The 26,131-nt window shown below is 48.0% G+C and overlaps 1 protein-coding gene and 1 non-coding gene across 6 annotated transcripts; one reads left to right on the top strand and one right to left on the bottom strand.

Moving 5' to 3' along the window:
• Positions 1 to 4,853: 4,853 nt before the first annotated feature.
• On the top strand, positions 4,854 to 4,925 carry TRNAA-GGC. Its single transcript has one exon. It is a non-coding gene; the product is annotated as a tRNA-Ala (tRNA).
• A 3,631-nt stretch (positions 4,926 to 8,556) lies between these two features.
• Positions 8,557 to 24,863, bottom strand: LOC102505286 (apolipoprotein L6). 5 transcript variants are annotated; one of them, XM_032492112.1, is made up of 6 exons: positions 24,593 to 24,863; positions 18,973 to 22,021; positions 15,851 to 16,157; positions 15,276 to 15,369; positions 11,557 to 12,373; positions 8,557 to 10,529 (listed from the first exon to the last, which is right to left on the bottom strand). In XM_032492112.1, the coding sequence occupies exons 4-6, from the start codon at positions 15,314 to 15,316 to the stop codon at positions 10,386 to 10,388; spliced, it is 1,002 nt and encodes a 333-aa protein (XP_032348003.1). In that variant the 5' UTR covers positions 15,317 to 15,369; positions 15,851 to 16,157; positions 18,973 to 22,021; positions 24,593 to 24,863; the 3' UTR covers positions 8,557 to 10,385. The 5 variants fall into 5 exon arrangements, with proteins under 5 accessions (XP_032348003.1, XP_032348002.1, XP_032348004.1 ...); XM_032492111.1 differs by having other exon boundaries at positions 18,973 to 19,416; XM_032492113.1 differs by lacking the exon at positions 18,973 to 22,021.
• Between the last annotated feature and the right edge of the window lie 1,268 nt (positions 24,864 to 26,131).

Here is a 26,131-nt window from a genome sequence, read left to right as displayed (position 1 = left end):
AGAACGAAAGCATCCTCTGCTGCTGAGAAAGCAAGACGGGCGGGTGCAGCCTCAGACACTGGGTGGGAGCATAAAAGGATCTAATCTAGGGGAGGCTGACGTGGAGTCTCTCCCAGCATAAAAAGTACACATGCCCAAGACAGCATCCTCCCTCCAGAAATTCACTCCACGCAGACACAATGGCACGTCCCCAGGGAAACAGACACAAGTTCCTTGAAGTGGTAGATAGAAACAGAAGCAATCTGAAATGCCCACGAAGGGAGACTGGTTACCTTAAAATATACCAGTATAAAATAAAGGCTGACGGACCTGAAAAAGAACAAGGCTTTTCTATAGGAACTGACCTGGAAAGAGATCCAGGATGTATTAAGTAAAAGAAAAAAAGCTGAAGGATATGATCTTGATTCTCTTTAGAGTATTAAATATGTGGTACAGGACGAGGGGGAAATTCTGGAAGGAGGTACAACAAGCGGTGAGCAGGCTTAGCTTGGGGGCGGGGTGTTGAGTTTGGGGGCAGGGGACCCACACGAGCCCCTTTTTCTGCCTGTCTTATTACACTTTGTTACAAGAATCACATGCTGCTTTCATAGCAAAAACAATAAGGTGAAAGCAATAAAGAGACATCTTTATCACGTTTCTTTTATCATTATAAAGTCTCCAACTTGTCTAGAAGGGCATTCAGTGAAGAGAACACTGGAGCACCTAGGAAGACAAACGTTGGATAATTTGTTATTAAATATTAATAGTGTCATCTTCTTTAAAATTTACATGTGGCAAGCTCTTCTCACCTGTTAGTGTGGCCTTTTGCGGCGCTGTATTTCAGGATCGCTCCTTAGGCAGAAAATGATTCTAATCTGATTTTTCACTCAGCTTGATACCCTTTACTTATTTATGCTATTCATATTATTATTATTTATTGTCATACTTGTTCCACTCGGATTCGAGTCACCTTACTTTAGGAATTCTGCCTTTTATTTCTTTGCTCGCTTTTTACATTCTTCACAGACAGGCCCAGTGACTAGGTTTCAGCTGATGTCGCAGGCGGTTTAGTGTGGTGGCCCAGAACAGCTTCTCGAGGGGAGAAAAGCCTCTGCTTACTTATCAGCACATACCTGGTAAATGACAAAAGCTGGGGACAGATTAGAATAAGGGCTCGTAGTTCAGAATGCTACGTTTCTGACGTCTAGAATGATGTTTGAGTGGGGAAAGGTATAGCTTAGTGGTAGAGTTTTTGCTTAGCATGCACGAGGTCCTGGGTTCAATCCCCAGTACCTCCATCAAAAGATTATATATATATATATATATACACACACACACACACACACAAATAAACCTAATTACTTCTCCCCCCCAAAAAATTAAAAATAGAACCGTGGTTGACCAGCTCCCCTGTCCTGGCCTAGAACAGATCTTGGGGGCGAGAACTCTACTTGCCTTCATCGGGAAGGGGTGCGGGGGAGTGAACAGGTCTAAGGCAGGGAATGCAGAATGAAGTCTTCAAACGCTGGGGGCGGGAGACCCCTTGGACTGAGGCAGGAGTGCCGATCCCCAGACATGGGCCTGGTTCCTTCCTGGAAATACTTTTCAGACTTTTGTGATGTATACACAGGATTCGAGTGAAATCGACCCCCGACTGTGTTTCATCACTTTCCGAGCTAGTTTCTCAAGTCCTCCTACTTTGTCTTCCATCACATTTCTGCAGTTAAAACGTATCTTCTGCTGGGAAAGTTCAGAGTAAATCTCGCTGCCTGGGAAGCAGCTTGCTTTGCCTCACTTCTCCTAAAGAGGGCGTCCTACTCCTCTGGTTTAGCTGCCCTGACACCGAGGAGCCACTCTGTTCCAGGCCAGCCCGGGAATGCGTGGGACCCTCGTCCCTCTCTGCTCCTTCCTCCATCCCCGAGGAGTGGCCCAGCTCCTCTGCCTCCCGCCCGCCCGCATCTCTCCTCCCTCCTCTGCCAGAGCCCCCGCGAAGAAAAGGCTCTCTTGGACCAAAACCACATCATTCAATCCACTTTGCCAGAGACTCTGCTCTGGAGATTCAGGCCTGAGCCAGGAGATGCGCTTCCTGATTTTCCCATCGCCCTTGTCTCCTGTGCACATACCTCGGTCAAGGGCCGCTGAGTCAGGCGGCGTGGCTGGACCCAGGCCACATTCAGGCACTGCTGGGGGTCCTGACTGCACAACCAGATGATGACCTCCTAACTGACCACAAAAGCCTGCTAGTTGAGAGTCCCTGCGTGTTCTGCGTGGGGAACACAAACGTTGAATCCAGGTCTGACTATATATTCTGATTTTGGTTCACAAAATTCGGTGCCTGTAGCTAAGGGACCCGGCTGAGATGTCTGTAATCGTAGGAGGAGCGTAAGCAGGGTCTCATGGGAAAAGGGCACGGGTGGGGACGTCGGACCCTCACCTTCACTTCAGGAACTGGGATCACCCACAGTCAGGGCCCCGTCACTCCCCCGTCTCCAGAGTCGCCCTCTGCTGGCCGAGACCGTGCACTGCGGTCAAGAGAATTTCCCAAGGAAAGGGGAGGGTTTCCCGGGTGGACTCCCGCCAGTGCTGTAGTCTCGGTGTCTCTGAGGGCTGCTTGGCGCTTCTCCCTCTAAGGGGACAAGGGGTCCTGGGCCAGAAGAGACGCAGCTTCATTTCTTAAGGAAGAAAACAGACCCCACAGTCATTCCGAGAGGCAGTGGCTTCATACGGAGCTGAGACCTAATGACTCAGACCTGGGAGTTTGTAAACGTGAAGTCCAAGGAAGACGGTGGCTGCGAAGAGGGAAGAGAGCTGAGGAGGAAGCCCTAGGAGGGCCTCCCTCATACAGGGACCTGAGGATGAAAGGAACCCTTTAAAGGCCCTCTGAGGAAGTTGCCCAAGAGGCAGGAGAAGCAGAGGGGAAACCAAAGTCTTTTTCCTCTGATGGCAAGTCTCTTTCCTATCTCCATTATAATCTGACGATGCTCAGAAACTCAGGCAAGAATTTCTGGTGAAGAAGAGTGGATCACATCATTAGGGTCTCTTCTCTTGGCAATTATCCAGAGCAACAAAGGAAATGGTACACCTATCATCTATCAGAAAGTAGGAAAAATAGTAAAATTGATGAAAAGGATGCCAAAAGCAAAGGGAAGGAACAGGGCTTTCGGAGAAAAGGAGGGAGAGGACGCCAATAATTACAGATTTTAAGAAAAAGTGCCTTTTCAAGGGGAGGGCATTCCCCAAGTGCCAAACTAAAGCCTCTTTTTTAAAATAGTAAGAATAAATTTTTCACTCACCCTGGATTGGTTCCAAGAAGCAGTGACTATAAAGCTAAATGAGGAAACACAGTGAGACAGGGCATGTTTGTAGGAAGCAGTTTGTCTTCGAGACAGAAAAGGAGAAAAGGATATGCATTGTGAATAGTCTGAAAACTGACCCACTCTGTTGCCTGCAGAGAAATAAAGGCCGAAAACTCACGCAGAAAGCCCTAGACCAGAAAGAACACTTCTGTGAGCCTAGAACACAGCCCAGGCTTCTCCCCTATTTGAATCTCCCACAGAAAGCTGGCCCATGAGAAAAAGCAACAAACACAAGGTCTCCACACACAAAAAAATATTAACCCAAGAACAACAAAAAACAACAAACCCAACCAGAAAATGGCCAAATGACTTGAACAGGCATTTCTCCAAAGAAGACATACAAATGGCCAATAAGCAGATGAAAAGATGCTCAACATCACTAATCACTTAGGATAATGCAAATCAAAACCACAGTGAGACACCACCTCACACCTGTAAGGATGACTATTATAAAAAACAAAAACCAAAAAAACCACAGAAAATAACAAGTGTTGACAAGACTGTGGAGAAATTGGAACACTTGAGCATTGCTGGTGGGAATATAAAATGGTGCAGCCACTGCCAAGGGTACAGAAGTTACAAAAAAAATTAAAATTATAATTACCAGGTGATCCAGGAGTTCCACTGCTGGGTATATAACCAAAAGAATTGAAAGTAGGGTCTAGAACAGACATTTGGACATCCGTGTTCGTATCAGCATTATTCACGATACCTGAAAGGTAGAAACAACTCAAACGTCCATTAACGGAGGAATGGCTAAATAAAAAGTGGTGTATCCATACAGTGGAATGTTATCCAGCCTTAAGAAGAGATGAGATTCTGACAAGGCAACTACAAGGATGACCCTTGAAGACATTACACTAACTGCTAAAAAATGATTAAAGAAGAAAATTTAGGTGATACAAATGAACTTTATTTAACACTTCATGAAGCAGACAGTGACCATTGGGATAACTGCAAAATGGGGTGGAAGGCCAGAAGCTTCTATATGATAAAGAACAAGGAAGAGAAAAACAGAAAACATCTGATTGGTTGGGGCCCCACCATCAACCTTATTTAGGGTAAGAAGAGCCAGAGTTGGCTTGGTGTCTGGAGTTCGGATGACTTTCTGGTCAAGTGGACCATTTACAGGACAAGGAAAGTTGTCAAAGTTTCGGCTTGCCAACATGGCACCTGAGGCAGGAGTAGTTCCACCTTGAGCTTAGAAATTTATTTTGATATAACTAAGTGAAATAAGGCAGTCACAAAAGTCAAATATTGTATGATTCCATTGATCTGAGGCACCTAGAAGAGTCAAATTCATAGAGATAGAAAGTGGAAGGGTGGTTATCGGGGCTGAGGGGTGGGGGGATGGGGAGTTAGTGTTTAATGAGGACAGAGTTTCAGTTGGAGAAGATGAAAAAGTTCTGAAGATGGATGGTGGTGATGGTTGCCTAACAATGTGAGTGTGCTTAATGCCATGGCTAACAAGTCAACTTAATGTTATATAGATTTTACCACAATAAAAAAAATAGTGGGGAGGGTGTAGCTCAGTGGTAGAGCACATGCTTGGCATGTATGAGGTCCTGGGTTCAATCCCCAGTACCTCCATTTAAAAAAAAATTTTTTTAATATATATATTACAAGTCAAAAAAGAAAGCTAGTAATAACAACAACAAATACAAACGGCAGATAAAGAACACTCACCAGAAAAGTGAAGCCAAAAAGCTGATGAAAATTGTGAACAGGTATCTTGCAATTAATTTTTTTAAAGTTAGTGAAGCAATTTCCCCTACAACACAGGATGGTAAAATGGAGATCTGAGAAGGGAAGGTACAGAAAGACAAACTAGGAAATTAACTGGAAACTGGTGGAAGCTGAGGAAAGAGAGAAAAGTAAAATCCATCACAAAAGTAAATGCTTCTTAGAATTCATACATGGGAAAAGAGATACGACTTAAAAAAAAAAAAAAAACAAACAAAAAAAACAAGTAAGCAACACCAAAGACAGAGATGAGGAAAATGAGCAAAATGAAGTGAAAATGAAATGCTAAAAAGGATCAGCAAAAAATGTATGAAATAAAGGCAAAACTCCAACACTATGCTAATTGGAATCTCCAAAGAAGAAAACTCAGAAATGTGAACAGAACAAATATTTTTAAATAAAGTGCAAAAAAATCTTTCTAGAAATAAAAGAGGAAATGGTTACAGAATGGTACCACCAGGCCACACCTAGCAAATTTACCAGACCTGGGCCCCCGTGCTCACTGGCTTCAGACTCTTCATAACAACCCTCAGCAGGACAGCAGAGCTACAGAAACCAAGGATGGAAGTCTTCAGAGAGTCTCCAATGGATGTTCGTTTTGTAATCTTCACGTCCCAGGATGAATTCTGGCATGCTATTAGTTCTCAGGAAAAGCTCTTTTGATCCAGGAGAGCTGAGACTGACTTTTTAGAATTCATCTAGAAACTGATGAAGGTTGTATCTTTTCAGCTTTGTGTTCAAAATCTGTTTACTTTTTATGTGTTCATTATAAGAAACTCAGATACTTCAGACAAGCAGTTTGATTTTAGACTAATTCCTTTAAACTTTAATTTGCAAGATCAAATTTCAGTATTTCTCCCTGGGCAATTTGTAATGGAAGCGGGTACATACGCAATATGGAGTTTCTTACTGTTGGTCATTTACTCTTGGAATATTTTTGTGCTAAATCTTGATCTCTTTGCAAAATCTCTGAAGAGCTATATTGAACACGGCTTGGTAGCTTTGGGGACGGGGGATGGGAGAAGAGAGTGTACTTTCATCTCTGGTTAGAGCAAGACGTTGGGGTTAATTCATGTTTTGATCTGACAAATTTCAAATCTTCTCAGCAGCAAACTTTCTGCTGCCCAGCAGTAGACCCAGGGTGATTCAGAGAGCAGAAGTGATTGCTACCCAGGGAGCAGCCCGCTGAAGACAGCAGGTTTGTTCTGCTAGACGGTTGATTGCCACCTGCTGACCATGAGCTTATGGTTAAGTCCAATGCTTAATTAAAAGAAGGTTAGGAAGTAATGGAAGAATCACTAATTCCCTGTTTCCTATGGAGGGATTCCACCCAAGTACATGCCAAGCCTCTCGGCATCCTCTTGCTTACCAACTCCATGGAAGAATGAGTGAGCAACATGGTAGGCAGGTTGGCCAGAAGAAGCCCTGGCTGGGGACCTGCCGACCCTCTGAGAGCATCCAGGATGCTGTGCTCCTAGCACAGGGTGGCGGGAGGTTACTGAGTACTGCACGTGGCAGAGGTGGGGGGCGGGGGGTATGACCATCTAATTCAGGAAGGGAGTAATAGCAAGCCAACTTGACCGGCCAACCCAAAGCCACTTCCTCCAACAACTTTAATCAAGCTGATGTCATCCCACCTCTCCGACCCCTCGTCTACTCCTTCCCTGGTTCTGAACTCAGGTGAGAGAAAAAAGGCGCTATTATTAGGCCCCCACAAACCCAGCTCATCATTCAAATTATCTTCATCTTTCTTATTTTATTGTCTACATCAATGCTGTCCAATAGAGCCACAATGCAAGCCACATATGTAATTATAAATCCTCTCTCATCACATTAAAAAAAAAGTGAAATGGATTTTAAATTATTTATTATTTTATTTATTATTTTAAATAAGATAATATATTTTATTTCACGCAATATCTAAAATGTTATCATTTCAACATGTGATCAATTAAAATTATTAATCCGATAGTTTATGTATTTGTTCACACTAAGTCTTTGAAATCAATGTGCATTTTACACGTACAGCATATCTCATTGTGGACTTGCCACGTTTCAAGTGCTCAGTAGCCACATGGCTAGTGGCTCCCATACTGAACAGGACTAGTCTGCATGGTCTTGAACTTGCCCATCAGAGAGAGGAAGTCTAGTTTTCCACTGTGATTTTGTCTAAGTCAATTATAAGTATGCATTAAGAATATCTTTTGAAATGAACATAACATTGTAAATCAGCTATACTTCAATTAAAAAAAAAAATCTCTCCCTTCATCCCGGTTCCCCCCAACACACACCTTTTCATCTTCTTGAGAGACGAAGAAAGGGTTCAGATTGCTTTGGAATATACTTCCCCCCAGACTGCTATTTCTTTGAAGGTAACATTACACGTTGCCTAGAACACAATGGCCTTTCTGTCTTCTTTTGGTTGAAAGTTAGATTTTAGACCTGAGGTTGTGTGATTTCTAGCTGATAATAGCTTGCATGTTTCATCACAAATTCAAGAACCAGCTGAAGCGTATGGTTGGTAAGAGTGGGCCTGGACCGGCTGAAATGACACACAGAGGCCCCTGGAGGCCACCCCCAGCTTGTCAGGCGCTGAGGGATCTGGAGCTGGGTCCGAGAGGTTCCCAAAGCTCCCCCCTCCCCAGCGATCCTGGGGTTCAGCGAAGTGACTGAGATCCCCGATTTTCCTGCGGTGTGGGCGGACGGGTCAAGAGCTGGACTGTTGACCCCTGTCTGCTGCAGTCACAGATCTGAGCACGGGCGGGACAAATTCTCTGGCCACTCTGGAAGGCCCAACACTTTGGAAGAGCTCTGCACTGTGTCAGTTGTGGCACTGAGGGGCATCTGCTGGCAAAGGCTCCCCTCTCACCTGGGCATGTGAATGTGTGTATCTTCCTCCTCTTAAGAAACACAGATCACACCTCAGAACTGATAGGTTTCCCAGGATGCCCGACCGACCGTGGTGGAGGGGCCTGGAACGCCTCAGGGGCGCCCCTGCAGAACCCCACTCAACCCAGAAGGGCGAGGGGGACAGTGGTGGGGGCGGGGTTGCCCTGAGTACCACGGGGAGTTGATGCCTTCTCTTGGAGGAGGACAAAGACTTAACTAGTGGGGAGAGAAAACGAGGAAAAGCCATTTGTTCACCAGCAGAACATGATCCGGAGAGGGAAGCAGCTGGGGGCTGAAGGCATTTCAGGGAGGGAAAGAGAAGGGCTGCTTGGGCGGTGAGTCGGGAAGTAAGGGCCGGAGACACAGGGGAAGAGGAAAGTCTCTTCTGAGCTTCTGCCCCTCCTGGAAGAGTCTAAAAATGAGAGAAGCAGAAGCCGAGTGAACCTAAGGTTCTCCCGCCCCCTCTGATGCTGGCTCAGAGCAATAGTAAAGATTCGAGTTTCCCTCAAGGGTATTTTCTCCTGGACTGCGGTGAGCCAGGCGCTGCAAATCTGCGCCCAGATGCGGTCCTGGATTTTATTCAGGCTACACTTACTTCGTGGCTTGAAGAAACCAAAACTCAGAAAGGAGACCAAGCAAATCAGTATCAGAGGTGAGTCTCTAATCTCCTCTGATTCATTCTTTTCTTTTTTTTCTTCCGAACTTCTCACAGAACAAGCAGACTCCCCCCTCCCAAGTTTAGCGACTGCATATTTCATGCAGGTATTATTATTGATCGTGTTTATTTGGAACTTCGAGGATGCGCACACACACTAAGAGAAAATATTAAAAGGGGCGAAAGCTGTTTACTTACGGTTTCGCTCATAACAAGGGAATGAGAGCAACCAAAACAGGAAGCACATGGCTGCGGTGTGGGATCGCAAGGATTTAAAACCCTTAGATCCGAAGGCAGTTCCTGTAGCCCATCCTAGCAAGCAGCGCAGGCAAAGTCACATGACCCAGTCCTGACCAATCAGAGTGGGTCCCTGGACTCTTGCCCCGCCCCTTTCTACTTGGGCGCCCCCAGCTGGGAGTGGGCGCACCTGGGGATGCTGAGGCCAAAGTGCCTGAACCTGGTGGAAGCGTGTCTGAGAAACGGAAAGACAGACGCCTGATGACATCATTTTTATCCTCAGGATCCAGACACACCTGATGCCCACTGTTCCCCTAAGCGCTTTTTTTTGCATGTGTATGTATATATGTATACACACACACACACACACACACACATACATACATATTTTTTTAAATTGATGTATAGTCAGTATACAATGTTATGTCAATTCCTGGTGTACAGCATAATGCTTCAGTCATACATATACATACATATTCATTTTTAAGTATGGAAGCCAATAAATTCCTCTTTTGCGTAAGCCAGTTTGAATAGGTTTGGGCCACTTAAAGAAGTGATGACTAATATATGTCTAATTAAAAGCATGTATGTCGGCTCAAGAGAATATTTTGCAGCGTAAAAAATATCTGTAAAAAATGAAGTGGAACATGGAATGGTAGAAAACATTGCTAAGTAAACACAGCAAAATGAAAGTTATAGATCTGTAGTCAAATGAAGGGATTGAGAATGAAAGAGAAAGAAAACCCAGTGGGTTACAGAAAAGAAATCTATGTTTTACAGTGCCTCCTTGAGGGGGGGTCCCCAGCAAGCAGTGACGCCCAAAGCAGGACAAGCACAGGAAGAAAACCTCTACATCAAAATACCAGCAGTTGTCACCCTGGACTGGCGCATTATTTTTCCACCTATTTTTCACTTTCCTGAATTTTAAGAAGTTGTATTTAATGTTCATGCCCTCCTTTTAAAATAGCAGCTGAAACATAAAAACAAACAAACAAACAAAAAATGTGTAAGAGGGGTGAACTGGGCATTCAGGAGCGGTCCTACAGCCTCCAGGGTCCTGAGAGGCTCCAAGAACTTGTGTTGTGGGGTGGACAGAGGGGCCTCTTCCTGTGACATCCTTTTATGTGCAAACCCAGGATCTTCTCCAGTAATTACTGCCCAGGTTGGGGAGGAGGAGCACCCAGAGGAAACACAAGGTGAGTTGATATAAGAGAGAACACAATGTGCCCTTCACCCCAGGAACCCTCCCGTCTTAGGTCAGTGCTTACTGCAGAGCTCAGCGTCGAACCATGTGTGTTTAGCCAACTGACTGCATGCAACTGAATGAGTGGGGGGCGGAAGTCAAGGGAATGAGTTACACGTGTGAAGGAAGGAGGGCGGGGAGGGACCGAACTCCACTGGCGACTGTGTGACACTCACTAACTGGTAGTGCCCTCAGACCCCTCATGGACCTCCCAGCTGGTAAGCCTCCAGGCATCTCCTCTGCCAACCGTGCCCACCCCCACCCTGATCCCCTGTTATTCCACTCAGAGGCCCTTGGGCTCAACTGCCTTTGTGTCCTCTCCTGTCACCGGGCATCCTGCTTCCTCAAGCCTGGCCTCGGGCAGAGGCACAGTTCCCATGGTTCCCTCTGAAGATGAGCTCATAGGCTTTTTTTCTTGCAAGAGTTTCTGGAAAGAAACACAAACACCAATCAGAGGAAAGCTCCAGAAGTCTTCCGGGTGCACAGCGTGGAGATCCAGGCCCAGGCTCGGAAGTCAGGCTCCCCAGCTGTCATCCTGACTCTCCCTGCCGGCACCTGGCAAGGTACAGACACTCCCTGTCATAACAGAACACTGCAGGCTGGGGGTTTAAACAACAGAAATGTACTTTCTCTTCGTTCTGGAGGCTGCAAGCCCCAGATCGAGGCGCCAGCCAATTCAGTTCCTGGTGAGGACTTTTCCTGGCTTGTAGGCGGCCGCCTTCTTGCTTTGTCCTAACATGGCCTTTCTGTTGTGCAGCCAGAGGAAGAGAGAGCGAGAGCCCTCTGTGTTTCCTCCTCCTCTTTTTTTTTTTTTTTTTTTAGTTAATAGACTTCACTTTTTAGAGGAGTTTCAGGTTCAGAGAACTGAGCAGAAAATACAGAGTTGGCACATAGCCCTCCTCACCCACGCATATATACTCCCCTACCCTCAACATCCCTCATCAGCGTGGCATATTTGGTACAATCGATGAACCAACATGGACACAATTCCTCCTCCTCTTATAAGGGCACTAGTCCCATAGGATTATGGCCTTGCCACTACCACCTCATTCAACCTCAGTCACCTCCCAAAGGCCCCATCTCCAAAAAGTCACCTTGGGGCCTAGAGCTGCCACGTATAAATATTAGGGGAACACATTTCATTCCATGACATCCCCTGTGGCTCAGTGGCCTCTTCTGTACGACTGGGAAGACCCTCTTCCGGGCACATGGACCTCAAGGAACATGGAGGGAGAAACAGAAGGCATGACCAGATCTGCCCAGGACCGGCACTGTTATCTTCAAGATGTAATTGATACTGTTTGGACCTTCAGGGCCACTGTATGCCCCACATCCGCGGGAACATCTGTGAAAATTCCATGCTCAGCACCCTTCCCGTCAACCCTGGCGCCCATAAGCCCCAGGCAAGGCTTCCTCTTCCCTCCAGCACCACCCCTGGGGAGCCACAGCCTCACCTTCTGCTGCAGGTTCTCGTAGCACTGGGTGAGTTCTGTCAGCTTCCTTTCCAGCTCCCAAGCCTGGGCCCTGAGCTCTTCTGCAAGCTCTGTTTTTGCTCCGTCCTTCAGCCTCTGCCAGTCCTTCAGGAGGGAAGCCAAGTCCATGACAAGGGAGAAGCCAGCCTTCACACTACCCAGCAAGCGAGCATTTGTTTTCATCACCAGCATGGTACCTTCAAAGGCCCTTTGCACCTGCCTGCTCTTTTGGGCCGAGACCTGGCCAGTGGTCAGGAGATGCTTGGCGGCAGCAGCCAGGCGCGGGTGGGCTCTGGCTGTCTGAAAGGCACGGATGTCCTTCTGGATATCCTTGATGGCGCTTGCACAAATCTGGACCACTTTTCCGGCATCCGTGACGTAGTCTGTCCCAGTTTTCCTGACGTCTTGGCCACAGGTGGGCATCAGGCCACTGACCTTCCCTTGGGCTTCTCGATTGCGGAAGCTCTCCAAAGCATCGTTCAAGATGTTGGTGACCTCCCCTGCTGTCCCCAAAGCTTTCCCAGCTGCAGAGAGCAGCAGGCTTCCTCCTGCTGTTGCTGGAGCGAGGGCCAAGCCTAGGATGCTCACGGCTCCTGAGACCACGGTGATGGAGTTGGCCACCATTCTGATCTTGGCAGATGTTCTGTGGGTGGTGTCAGCGTTGTCTGCCAGGGCACAGAGCTTGCCGATGTCCACTTCTAGCTCCTCTTTCAAGATGGGAAACTCTTCCAGAAACATTCTTTCTTCAGCTGACAGATCTTGTTCCCCATCTTCACATGGAGGAATGTCAGCCCTACTCCTGTGGATGTGTGAAATAAAGATGGTGCTTCAGTCTCCCAGATGTGAAAGCCAGATGCCTAGTCAGACCCACGTGGTTTCTCGATGTTGCTGCTGCCACAGAATTTAGAGTCTCCCCGCATCTCCCTGATGCCTCCGTTACCTCTGGCCTGACTATGAAAAGCCCCAGAGCATTGCTGAGAGCTGCTGGCTTCATGAAGAAAAGAAACACATAAGAGAGGCTTCTGGAGGGACAAATGGGGGAAACACCTTGGCCAGAGATGGAGGAGGTGGGTTTGTGCTGAGGGACTTTTTCTTTTTTTCCCTTCTTTAAAAAAAATTTTTTATTGACGTATAGTTGATTTGTAATGTTGTGTTGGTTTCTGGTGGACAGCATAGTGATTCAGTTATACATATATATATTCTTTTTCATTATAGGTTATTATAAGCTATTAAATATAGCTCCCTGAGCTGTACAGTAGGGCCTTGTTGTTTATCTATTCTGTATATAGTAGTTTGTATCTGCTAATCCCAAACTCCTACTTTATTCCTTCCCCCTGCCCTTTCCCCTTTGGTGACCATAAGTTTGTTTTCTATGTCTGTGAGTCTCTTTGTGTTTTGTAAATAAGTTCATTTGTGTCATTTTTTTAGATTCCACATGTAAGTGATGTCATATGGTATTTGTCTTTCTCTCTCTGACTTACTTCACTTAGTATGATAATCTCTAGGTCCATCCGTGTTGCTGCAAATGGCATTAGTTCATTCTTTTTTATGACTGAGTTGTATTCCACTATGTGTAGATACATACATACATACATACACACACACATACATATATTTTTTCACCACATCTTCTTTATCCATTAATCTGTTGATGGACATTTAGGTCACTTCCATGTCTTGGCTACTGTAAATAGTGCTGCCATGAACACCAGGGTGCACGTCTCTTTTCAAATTGGAGTTTTCTCCAGATATATGCCCGGTAGTAGGATTGCTGGATTCTAGAGTAAGTCTATTTTTAGTTTTTTAAGGAATCTCCAAACTGTTTTCCATGGTGACTGCACCGAATTTCATTCCTGAGGGACTTTTTCAACCTTGTTCAAAGTGGCTATGGAACTGTCACCAAGGAGGGCCAGTGAGAAAGTGCTAAGATCCTAATCAAGATAAGGAAGCTGGGCACTCATCGCTGGGAGGAAAGATCTGGGAAAATCAGGAGGAAAGAGAAGCCCAGGTGTTGGTGGGGGGTTGGAGTTGTACCTGCACAGTCGGAGGAGGCGCCCTACTGTGTAATGCATCCTCCACTTCGAAGATCTTGAATTCAGCTGCTGGGCTGTGCCTTTGCGCAGCATGCTGAGGGCTGAGATAATGAGCACGAGAGTTCCGAACTTTCTCTTTGACACTTGGCCAGCCTTACCCGATCTCTGGAGCAGATGGACCTGGTTCTTCATGGAAGAAGTCAGGGACAAGGGGACCCTGGGCCCTCGTGCCCCAGCTTCTCAAAGAGGGCAATATTGAGGGACCTTTGCCAGCCCAGCCGAGTGTGGCCTCCCTGGGAGACCAGTATCAGGGGGAGAACAGAGCCTGTTTCTTCAGGCACTTTTCTCAGGCCAAGGGCCCTTGGTGCGTGTCCTTCAGGGCAAGTGAGGAGGCCTGGTGATAACACAGAGTCCCTGGCCTGAAGGAGGCAATCAGAGCCGGAGGGGCCCTGGGGAAGACCTGAGCTTCCTCCTTTACTTCTCAGTGGAGGAAACAGAAGCCCAGAGAGGGCAGGGCCCTCACCCAGGGGAAGGTGTGCGGTAGACGTGGAGCTTTGAAGAGGGATTCAGAGCTCCAGACCCTCAGTATTTTCTGCTCTTTCTCTCATCTGACCTTTGAGATGAGGTCACTGAGGTCAAAATACACGTGCCTTTTAATAACTCTTTCTACACACACAACACACATACACACACGTGCACGGGCACACATACGTATGCAAAGTCTTCAATGGAAAACGTTAGAAACCAAATATACTACCAAAGAAACACTTTAGTGTTAATGAATTAATGAATAGCCACAGTTCAGGGCCCCCGCCCCATCTCTGTGCTTCCTCAGATTCCTAGGCACCAAGAGAAACCACAGAGGGATGTGTAGCTGCAAAGACTGACAACACCGCTGTACATTAACCAGGTTTTGTCATTAACATGGCATCGGTTAATGAAAGCTTGGCTTCCTGTGTTTTTCAATTAAACCAAATGCATCCTACGTTAGGCAGCGATGCCTCCCTACGCAGTGAAAACCACAGTCTGGTTTTGGGAGGCCCGATACGTGTAGTTCGCCTAATTCACCCAGGAAATATGTACCAATTGCCCGCACTGAGCCCGAGGCTGGTGATGCTGCATCTGCTGATGAACTGAGAGATTGGCTTAAATTCATGCATGCGGTCACAGCAAAGGGCTTTTTGATGATATGTGAACTTCACAAAGCGGAGGCCCTGAGGGGGAAATTTCTGCCCTTGGAGTCCTGTCGCCCAAGGTCATGTACTCGACTAGAACTTGACTTGAGCTCCAAAATACTTAGTGTAGCCCATGGAATATTTTTTTTTCCCCTAGGAGAACATATCCTCATCTATTGACTTATTTATTTGGTGGGGGGAGATAATTAGGTTTTTATTTGTTTATTTACCTTTAATGGAGGTACTGGGGATTGAACCTAAGAACTTGTGCGTGCTGGGCACACGCTCTGTCACTGAGCCATGCTGTCCTTCATATTCTCTTATGTGTAATGGAGACCAGTGGGAAGACAGGGCGCACTTTCCAGCTGATACCCCTGGAACGTTTGTCGCATGTCGTGAGGATCCTAGAGTACTTCTGCGGAAGTGGCCCTTTCCCCAGGGAAAAAGCTCTCTGGGTTACTTTTGCGAACCAACACCAACTTTGAGTTCTTACCCTGCCTGGCTGTCCGGCAGACTCTGCAGCACCAAATCCATGATCGTTTTGTCCGTGGGAGAATCAGCGGTGTCACCGGGAGTCAAAGGATTTTCTGGTTGGAAACATGGGAAGCAAGTTTACCGCAGGTGCTGCGGAACCTAAACCACTCCTGTAGAGAACAGCTGGGGAAACCCCTTGCCTGGTGACGTCTCCTGTCTTCTGGGGGCCAGGCCCTCCCTGTCTAGGGCCCTGGGGTCCCCAGCCAAGGGAGGGGAAGCTGCAACTGGGTTGGTCAAATCGTACTCTTAATCAGGTTTTTATTTAAACTTCAAACGACCCCTGAGGGAGAGATTCCTATCCTGATATATCAAGAAGCTGAGCTTCAGACCCAAGCTGACGTTAGTAATTGGGGATTTGAACCCCTGGCGGTGGGTCCTGAAACAACAGCTCTTTTTCCCAAACCAAGTACCAGTGGCCAACCCCGTGGGCACATTGTCCTTCAGAAGCAGAGGCTCCTAGGCAGCCCTCCCTCCTGGGTCTCCTCAGTGGAGCTCTCACTGAGGCCTCAGGTCCAGAGGGCCCTCTGTGCTCACCTCTCCGGGGGCTTTTGGTCCAGCGGGGGCTCGTGAGCGTCTGGGCTGCAGGAGGCCCAACACGAAGTGCAGAGTCTCCAGCTGGTTCTGCTCACCCGGGAAAGGCCCTGATTGCAAAGCTAGGTCCAGGTTAAATGAGGCAGGCAGAGAAGTGCCAACGGCCAAGGCAGTGCTTGCAGGAAGCCCGCAGGGCTTATTGGGAAATGGCTGTACTTTCACTTTCCTTTTTTGGTCTCTTGCTTACAGATGTGCAGTGAAGCAGACGGCTGACTCCAAGCCAGGCCTGGGTCACCTCTTCCTGTCCCAGCTGTGCAAAGGGCATATGAACGAGAAATACTGCAAACCGTATCAGTAAACAAAGAATGCTGAAACCGTCAAGGCATCAGCGGCTGCCGCCACCCCCCAGTGAAGACAAGCCTGCAGCCCGGCCTCGGCAGTCACTCACAGTGGTGCACTCTGAGCGGACTCAGAATAAGAAAGGACAAGATACTGGCCCTAGATAGCTAGGTGCTTGTCAAAGGAATGAATTCAATGAGCCCAAATGTTTGCTTCCTGCCATACATAGAAAAGCACTAAATTCTTTAACTTGAGATGCCTGGTTTTCTTTAGATAACAAGCAATCTTTTATTGTTCCAACCACCTGGTGTTTGTTGTAAAGCTCCTATATATCCTAGCTCCTCCCCTACTTGCTGGGAACAGTCCCTCAGAGCGATCTGAGAGGCTGTCATCCCTGCTCGAGTCCTCCCGCCAAATAAAACATAACTCTCAAATTTTAGGCTGCGCATTTATTTCAGTCGACGGGCAGAACCAGTGTGGTTACATCATGCAAGGACTCTGAAGTTGAGTGGTATCGCCGTGACTGCCCTTGGCCTCCACCCTCTATCTGTGAAATGAGTATTAAACTAGCCCTTGTGGCGAAGAACTATCGTGAAGAGCCCAGGAGTGAGGGAGGCAACACCTGGCGTGGAATGGGCATCCAACAAGTTCATCACCGGTCCTGCCACAAGCACTGGCATCCCGCCCTGCAAGGTGCGTGACGTTGAAGTCAAATAGCCCTTTTCTGTAACTGCAAAATGCGAAAGTCTCTGAAAACAGAAACGTTTTTTCATAATTCACTGGCTGGTAGAACCTGACCCGAAGTGGTGCAAGTGTATAGTTTTGATGTATTCCCCTTCATTTGCATATTCATAGTTTCTCTGCAGAAACATGAATAGTGTTTGACCAAGGACGGTGTTTAGGGTAGGTCTCAGCCTATCGACCGCCAGTGTTGTGGTTGGACCAGCCCCTGTGGTTCTCATTGGGATTAATAATCGTCAGCAATAACCATCAGAAAACTTAAAAATAAATAAAGATTTGGGGGGAGGGATACATTGGGAATTAGGTTTAACAGATACACACGATTATATTTAAAAATAAGGACCTACTGTACAGTACAGGGAACTATATTCAATATTCTGTAATAACCAATAATGGAAAAGAGTCTGAACAATTATTTTTATACATATATAATATATATAACTGAATCACTTTACTGTACACCTGAAACATTGTAAATCGACTATACTTCAATAAAATTTTTTTAATTAAAAAATGAATCTGCTGCCAAATATTTGAGTCTGCAATTGCAGCTTTAACATTTTTGATGCCAAAAAAGTGTATCTTTCTTCAATAAATGTACCTTTTCAAAGTAAAAAAAGAAAAAGGTTTATTACTTACAGAACTTGGAAATTATATAAAAGAAAATGACAATTCTAAATTAGTTAATTAATTAAATAAAAGTTTATTACAGGACCTGGAAGTGATATGGCACATCTGGGCCACACATGGGGGCGGGGCGAAGGGAGGGAAAGAGACAGAGGAAACCAGCAAGAGGGCCTGGGGTTCTGCTTTTATTGGGGTTGAGGGTGGGGGCCTAGGGTTTTGAGGGCTCACACTTTACTGGTGAATTTAAAACCTGACAGCGGGAATTTAAAGTGCAGGAAGCCAGAAAACAAGTGACCCAAATGGTCCGTGATTGAAGTCAACCAAGATCTCTAAAACCAAGGCGCCTCAGTTGGGGAGGGGCCTGGTTCTTTGGCCCTGTGGCTGAGGGTGTGCTCGTTGGAGATCACCATCTTTGAACTGCATGCCTTGGCAATCAAAGCTCAAGTCCGACAACTGCATTACAGACAACAACAACCCCCCACCCCAACTTTAGGGTTTATATCACAAGAGGGCTTCTGGCAGTGCTACGTGGTGTATAATGTCTGCACCTTTCTAAAAAGCCACAAAACTGGAAAATCTGAAAACCAATCTGGCCCCAGTGAGTTGAGACACAGGATTGTGGTCCTGTCTCTCCCATTTTACAGATGAAGAAACTGAGCTCTTGAAAGGATGAGTGGCTGGCTCATGGTCACACAGCTGAGAAATGGCAGCCCCAGTCCTAGCCTCCCATGGCTGTGGGCATGAGCCTCTAATGAAGTCCTGGGATGAGATGTGTGCCTCCGTGTGTGTGCAAACTGGGATTAGGGGCTGTGTGGTTTACACGCCCAGAGGGCCCAGGCCCTCTCCCCAGACCTCCCTGAGGCCACGCTGGGGGCTGTTGCTTGGTGGGAGGCATGCCCACCCAGCCAGGCATGGTCTGCAGGGTGGGAGCTGATTGCTGTTCCCTGGGCCCTGTGGGCAGGAGGGAGGCTGGACGGCCCTGAGCTGGGACTCGAGGGGGACTTTACAGCTCTGGTGCCCTAGCCTCCCGCGCCCTGGGTTGCTCTGAGCAGAGGCTTTCCTAGGGGTTGAGGTGGCTGGCTGGGGCAGCTGCGCCCTCTGGGGCCCCTGCTGTGTTTTCTGACAATACACCAGATGTTGTGGCCTCTCCTCAGTGCTGGTAGCTCAGGAAGGGGCCGGCCGTTGGGCTGGGGGCTGTTTACTGCAGCAGCTCTTACAAATAGCCCCAAGAGATGCTGCACGAGCAAGTCATCTGTCACCTGCGGGAAACCAGCATGAGTGGTCAGACAGAAAAGCCCAAGCCCTGCAACCCAGGTGAGCACGAAGGTGGAGATGCTTCATTTCCTAAAACACATCCAACCTTCCTCCCCCAGGGCCCCGACCTGCTGAAAAGAAACAAACAAACAAACAAAAAATACCTTGCCTTAAGGCACCTCAATCTCTCGGCAGGTAAAACAGTCTTTCGGGTAAAGTCGTTACCAAATCAAATTCTTTTGCCCCATGTCGAGATTTGTGGCAAAGAGTTTATGCACAAAGCAGTCAAGTGAGGAGATGGAACAAATCTCAGCTCTGCCTCCCTGAAGGCGAGGGGCTTGAGATATTTATGGGCTAAAGAAGCAGGGTGGTCTTAGGCGTGGGGAAAGGTGAGGGCATCAGGGTTCTGCGCAGGCGCACCGAATCACGTGCTTCTTGATGGGCTGCGCGTTCAAAGGCGGAGGCTCCGAGGGTGCAGTTTTCGGCCATCTGATGTCAAACGGTCATTCACTGGACACTTGCGCAGGCCCAGTGTTCGGGTCGGTGGTTCCAACCAACCTTAGCGGCTTGAACTGGACGGGAGCCAACTCCGCGTTCCTGGAAAACAGCTTAAACCCATCCTCCCCCTGTTACTATAGTGACCATACGTCAGAGTTATCTAAAGGGGTAGGTAGGTAAGGAGCCAAGAAATAATTAAGGCGAGCCTGGTCAGTGAAGGCAGGTGCCAAGCGGAGGAGTTTTTAACAAGTTGTTCCCTTACCTGCTGTTCCGTATCTCCAGCTAAAGAATTTCTGTTAGTCACCAGTTTCTGTTAACCCTATGGGGCACGGTTTCAGGATGGGTTTATATATATATATATTCTTTTTCAGATTCTTTTCATTATATGTTATTACAAGGTATTGAATACAGTTCCCTGCGCTGTACAATAGGTCCTTGTTTATCTGTTTTATATATAGTCATGTGTATGTGTTAATGTCAAATTCCCAATTTATCAGGATGTGTTTTTCAACTTTATGGGGCATGGTTTCGAGGTCAGTCATTTGCAAGTGAGTGTCAGGCAAACTCAGGCCCACATTTTCTATCAGGGTGTTAAAAACCAAAAATTCAGCTGAGTAAGTGTAAAAGGCCAAGCTGGCTTTATTCAGACAGTTCGTGAATTGGGCAGCCTCCCATCCAGCAAGTAGAAAGGGGCTCGTTGAGCTGCAGGAAAGGAAAGGCTCATAAAGGTGGAAAGGGGAAGGAAAAGGAAATAATTAGCAAAGAGAGCCTTGTTTCAGGCAAGGTCACCTCCTCAGAGGAACGGAATCACCCCACCAGTGCTGACCACCAGTCTGACTGATTCCAGGTTGCATTCCTGGGCGGTTGGAGCCCCAGTTAGGTTAAATTCTAAGTCTTTGCTGTTGTGGGTTTAGCACAAGTGACTCCATTTACCCAGAGCTTCTTCTCTCCCCTTGAAAGTTTGCCGTGCCCTGCTGAGGTGGCATCTGGCTTGGAGTCCCTGTGTTGCCCTCTGGTGTGTGGCTGGCCTCCTTTGCCCCACCCTCCTGCTGGCTGCCCAATGCCTCCTCCTGGTGAAACGTCCCCTGGTGTCTCTCTGCTGGCTTGGTGGTGCCACCTTGGCTGCAAGGGTCCGCCTTTCCAGCACCAGCACCTAGTCTGCCCTGGGAACATACCCATGTCTCTGTGAAGCCCCCTGACCCTCAGCCCTCAGTCTATCTCCTGACTCAGGCCCTGGGGGACTGCAGAGACCAGAGGGAGGGCTGGACTCAGGCAGGGGAGGGAGGCGTGTCTCAGCCCCTCTCTCCACCTAAACAACCACATGTCTTCTCCTCTCTCAGGACGCCTCTCCTGCCCCTGCCCACAACCATGCTGCTCTGGTTTTTATCCCATCTCCACCATAGAGTTGGCCCATGATGGGGAGAAGCTGCAGCTGACTTCTTTCTCTGCCTGTTTCTCTCCCAATCCTGGAAGGATGCTTCCTCTCCCACCTCCACCCTCCCATACCCTGAAGACGTCCTCTGTTCTTATTCCTGGGGAGAGTGAGCACCAAGGTGTAGTTACTGGTGAATGGGGTCAGGGTTGGGGGAACAACTTACCAATAAAGGGAACTATACAGTGGGAGGGATTTCAAAAGTATCCTGGTTATACTTGTCAAAGGCTTAGAGCATTTCTACTGTTAACAAACAAGCAAGGAAACAAAAAAACAAACAAACAAACAAACAACATTTTCACTTCTGTAATCTAAATACGAAGGGTAGTGCCAATCCTTCTAATCAGCCTGACTGCAGGAAGTTAGAAGCTCCTGGTCACCCTGCCCTGTCCCAGGCCTGGCCACAATCATTGTTGCGGAAGAATTAGGAAGTAGATGATCACACACCTTGGGCTGCCCGGAGGTGTGATTTTATTAAGTCCTTCGAACTGCAAGTGATAGAAATTGATTCTTGGGCTCATTTAAACTTGAGGATTGTTTGGCAGGCCTCTGGGGCTACTCCAGCTTGAAAGGCACGGCTGAACAAGCAGGGCTGGGAAAGGACAGGAAGCAGCAGCCTGGCTGTTGTCAGGAGCTCAGGGCCGACTCCCGAGGCTGCTCCATCAGGTGACTCGGCCATCTGTCCCTCTCGTCTACTTCTGATTCCCGCCAAGGAATCTGATTGGCCCAGCTGAGGACACATGACCACCCCTGTGTTTTGGAGTGTATTGTAGTCCGTTTGGGCTGCTAGAACTAAATGCCACAGACTGAGTGGCTTGTAAACAACATTTGCTCACAGTTCTGGAGGCTAGAAGTCTGAGGTCAGGCGGCCAGCATGGTCAGCTTCTGGTAAGGGCTGACTTCTCACTGTGTCCTCGCCTGGTGGAAGGGACCAGGGAGCTCTGTGGGATCTCCTTTATAAGGGCACTAATCCCATTCCTGAGGGCTCCATCCTCGTGACCTAATAACCTAAGGCCCCACCCCCTAATGACCTCACACTGGGAGCAAGATTCCAACATGCAAATTTGGGGCAGGGTACAAACATTCAGATCATAACAGGGTGGTGGGTTTAAAGGGGTTTGTTGCTTAGCATGCCCACGAGAACCACATAGGGTGGAGGAGAAGCAGTTACTCAAACAAAAGGGTGCTGATCCCAGAAAAGGCAGAGAGAGGATTTGGGGCAGGGAAAAGCAACAGGTGTCCACTGCATCTCATCCTTGGCCCGCATCGGTGTGTGACTCCATCTGTATGAAATGTTTAGAAGAGGCAAATGAGCAGACACAGAAAGTGGATCGGTGGCTGCTGGGGGCTGGGGGAAGGAGGAATGGGGAGTGGCTGCTCACGGGTGTGGGGTTTCTTTTGGTGGGTGATGACAGTGTTCTGGAATTAGTGTGATGATCGCTCACCTCTGTGACTATACTAAACACCACTGACTTGTTCATTTTAATTGTATGGTATGTGAATTTATCTCAATGGAGCTGTGTTGTTTTTTTAAAGGCCAGTGGACATTTTCAGCTCCCAATTTTGTAATTACTAGGTGAACTGGGTGAGCTGGTGGAAGGTTTATTTTTCTTCATGGTGGTGGGGAATCCTAAGCTAACCATTCTAGAACCTCAAGTCATGGAATGGGAAAACAAAATTGGAGGGCATGTGGTATAATTTTAAGAAGTGGCATTCCTACCCCACCCATTGGTTTCTGGGCTCATGTGTTCTGGTTATCGGAAGAAATGACACCCGGACAAGCTTGTGCAAAATAGCGTCCTTCCCCAGCCTAAGGCAGTCTCTAGGGTCTCAGTTCCTGGGGATGAGCAGGGGGAGGGCTTGGCCCCCAACACTGCACACCCATGAGAACAGCAATTATTTTTAAAATAGAGAAAATAAGTGTTGGCAAGGATTTGGAGAAATCAGAACACTTGTGCATTGCTGGTGGGAATGTAAAATGGTCCAGCTGCTGTGGAGAACAATATGGAGGCTCCACAAAAAACTAAAAAGAGAATTAGCATTCGATCCAGCAATTCCTCTTCTGGGAATATACCCAGAAGAATTGAAAGCCGGGGCTCAGAGGTATTTGTACAGCCATGTTCACAGCAGCATGATTCACAACAGCCAAAAGGTGCAAAGCAACCCAAGTGTCCACGTGAAACCGAGTTCCCCCACAAACAGATCCTCTGCTGAGTTTCTGAATAACCGTTCTTGCCAGAACTCTATTCCCTTTCTTGCCGGCACCTGTTAATCCTCAAGATTGAGCAGTATCAAAGAAAAGGGGGGACTGAAACAGAGCAGGACCCTGTGGGGCCCTCCCTGGTACAAAAGCCTTTCCGTGTCCTCAGTTTTTTGTAGGAAAAAGGCTTCAGCCTCCTAGACCTTCCCTGAGTTCCAAAGGCAGATTCAAACAGTCACTAACTAGGGAATGCAGGCACGCGGAACAAAGGGAAAAGCAGTCAGGAAACAACCGTGCGGCAATAAAGCAGGGTCCCAGCTCCTCCTCCTGTCCCTGTACCACAGTCTGACACAGCTCTCCGAGTTCTTCTGCAGGAGCTGGGCCCCCACCCAGGTGGAGGATGGTGACTTCAGGCTGAGCACAAGCACGTGGAGCCCAGACTGGCTGGGACCAGAAGGCTGATGACTGAGATTCCTGGAACATCACCCTGTTACCGCCCCACCAGCCAATCAGAGGAAGATCACAAATCCCACGACCCTCCCACCAAACTGCGCCTATAAAACTCTTCCCCCAAAACCATCAGGGAGTTTGGGGGTTTTGAACACGAGCCCCTGTCCTCCTTCTCAGCCCTGCAATAAGTCTTCTTCTGCTCCAGCGTTTCAGTTTGTTTGGCCTCAATGTACGTCAGGCACACGAACTTGGAGAAACAAACTGCAGTATATACATACATTAGAATAGTATTCAACTTTTAAAACGGAAGGGAATTCTGACACAAGCTACCACACGGACGAACCTTGGAAACATTACACTCAGTGAACTAAGCAAGTCGCAAAAGGATGAATACTGTGCAATTCCACTTAACATGAGGTCCCTCGGGTGACAAGTAGAAATGCTGGTTACCAGGGGCTGCTGGGGAGAAGGGGAGGGGAAGCTGTTGTTTACTGGGGACGGTTTCAGTTTTGCAAGATGAAGAGAGTTCTGTGGATGAACGCACAATGTGAGTGTATTTAATGCCACTGAACCGTATGCTTAGAAATGGGGAAAGTGGAAGATGTGATGTGTGGGGCCAACTGACTTCCTTCAAAGTCCAACAAAGGCCTATTCCTGGGCTCTCAGATGTCTGCCCGGGATTCCTCAAAAGATAAAGTACATTCTTTACAGGGCGTGTTTGGCCTAACAAACTAGTAGCCTTAGGGAATGCCTAACCTCACAGCAGCTCAGGCTGGCTTGTTTCAGCCCACCTCATCAGTCATAAACCCCACCGCCCTTCACGGACCCTAATCTTCTTCCCTCACCAGCAACCAATCAGAGACTTGTGCACAAGCCAGTCTGGCACCTTGTGACCCGACTTTATAAAAGCCCCGATAACCAGCCCTTGGTGCTCACACAGGCACCTCTAGTCTGTGTGGCCCCCTGTTGCCCGTGGCAGCGTACCGTAATAAACTCCTTTTCTATCTTCATTCTTTATCTTTGGTAAGTTCTTTTACCGCCCATGACACCGGCCCACTGTGCCCCCGGACATTATGTGGCTATCCCATAGGACACAGGGCTCTTTGCTCTCCGAGGTCCCCTGTTAGACGGGGGCCCAAGCTGCACACTAGGGCGCCCTCCCTCCCCGAGCTGCTGGGGCTGGCGGCCCAGCCGAGCTACTCACCCGCTCCTCCGATCCGGGGCAGGGAAGGCAGTGCACTTGAATCCGGCTGGCTGGCTCAGAGCAGGCCGCTTAGGCCTGTGGTTGTAATAATCCCAAACCATGACTCCGACGTTCATGGGCCCGAAAGGTGTCCTGTGATCCTTTGGCAGCAACACTGCAGAAACCTAGCTGAGGTGGTGACCATCGTGATGGATAGAGAACACCCAGGGGACACTCTGACCCTGAAACCCTTGGATTCCAGGAATCGCTGCCCTTCTCCCTGGCTACAGCACTGAGGATAGTTTGAGTAAACGCTGCCCGAGAGCACAGTTTGCCAAATGTAGCCAAAGTTCCATCCCTGCCCCCAGCGCTTTGCCTGGAAACAGAGTCCAGCCCTCAGCAGGGCAGGGAAGCAGCAGTCACAGGGGAGGGAGGGGCCCTGGACTTGGCCCCGGGACCCCTGGGTTACTGACCCTTGCTGCCTGTCCGAATAATCCTCCAGCATCATCTCACCCACTTACCAGGGCTTTCGTAAGGACCACAGGCTTTTACCTTAACAGTGGGAAAGAATGTCAGCAAGGACTCTCCCCACCGTCACCATTTTCAACAGGACTCAACTTTGGTGGAAGATTTGCGAGCCTGTTGAAGAGTGGTCCCTCTCCTCTAAATTCAAATTAAAACCGAAGATGCTTGAGATCGTGGGGGTAGAGGATGGGAACTGCCACGTGCAGAACATCTGTCACCCACAGAACCCTGTCTTGGAGCGTTTCACACAGGGTCTCATTGGATCCCCACGGTCCTTCTAAGAGGCAGGGGTCATAGGCTAATTTATAGTTGCTAAAACTGAGGCACGTGGGCTGGAGTACCTTACCTGAGGTCTGGCGCCACTCGGGCTAGAGATGGGGTGAGAACCCAAGGAGGATTCTTTCCATGGACGAATGAATAAGTGAGTTGGAAAACTGAGCTCCTGGTGGAAGCCTGGGCAGGGGTGGGGTTGGGAGCAAAATCATGCCAGGGGTGAATTTGGTTAACATTTTCTTGGGTTGCAAGTGACAAACCCAACTTGAACTAGCTTTGGCCAAAACAGATTCATGGAGGGCTTCTGACCCAGCTCGGTTGTTTTTATACAGCAGGTCCTAACAATTTGGTGTGTCACGAACTCAGTGTTGTGGGTCTCAGCTAGCGGGAAGAGACAACGACGTGGCCCAGAGTGGAAAGTACCTGAATGTATCATATACAATATGAGCTTCCAAATCGTTTCCATGAAAACGATACAATTATAACAAGCACATGTATGCGTGTTTGTTCTGGATTGCAGGGAAATGGGTTGGTTGCAGAGAGAGTGTTCTAGAGCTGCTGGCTAGCTCACAGCATCAGAGGAAAATCTATAGGGTGCAGGCAGCTCTGGGAACCAGAGGTCCTGAGACCAGGACCCCATTACAATGCCCACGTGCTCTCTCTCCTTTCCCCCAAACTCTGAGTTTCTCCTGGGGTGCCAACCTCATTCTGTCCCATTATAGGTGGGCTTTTTCCATGATAGAGAGAGCACAGCCTATTACC

This window comes from Camelus ferus, chromosome 12 (genome assembly GCF_009834535.1).
Source record: "Camelus ferus isolate YT-003-E chromosome 12, BCGSAC_Cfer_1.0, whole genome shotgun sequence".
NCBI classification, from domain to species: domain Eukaryota; kingdom Metazoa; phylum Chordata; class Mammalia; order Artiodactyla; family Camelidae; genus Camelus; species Camelus ferus.
This window is presented reverse-complemented; position numbering and strand designations above follow the sequence as displayed.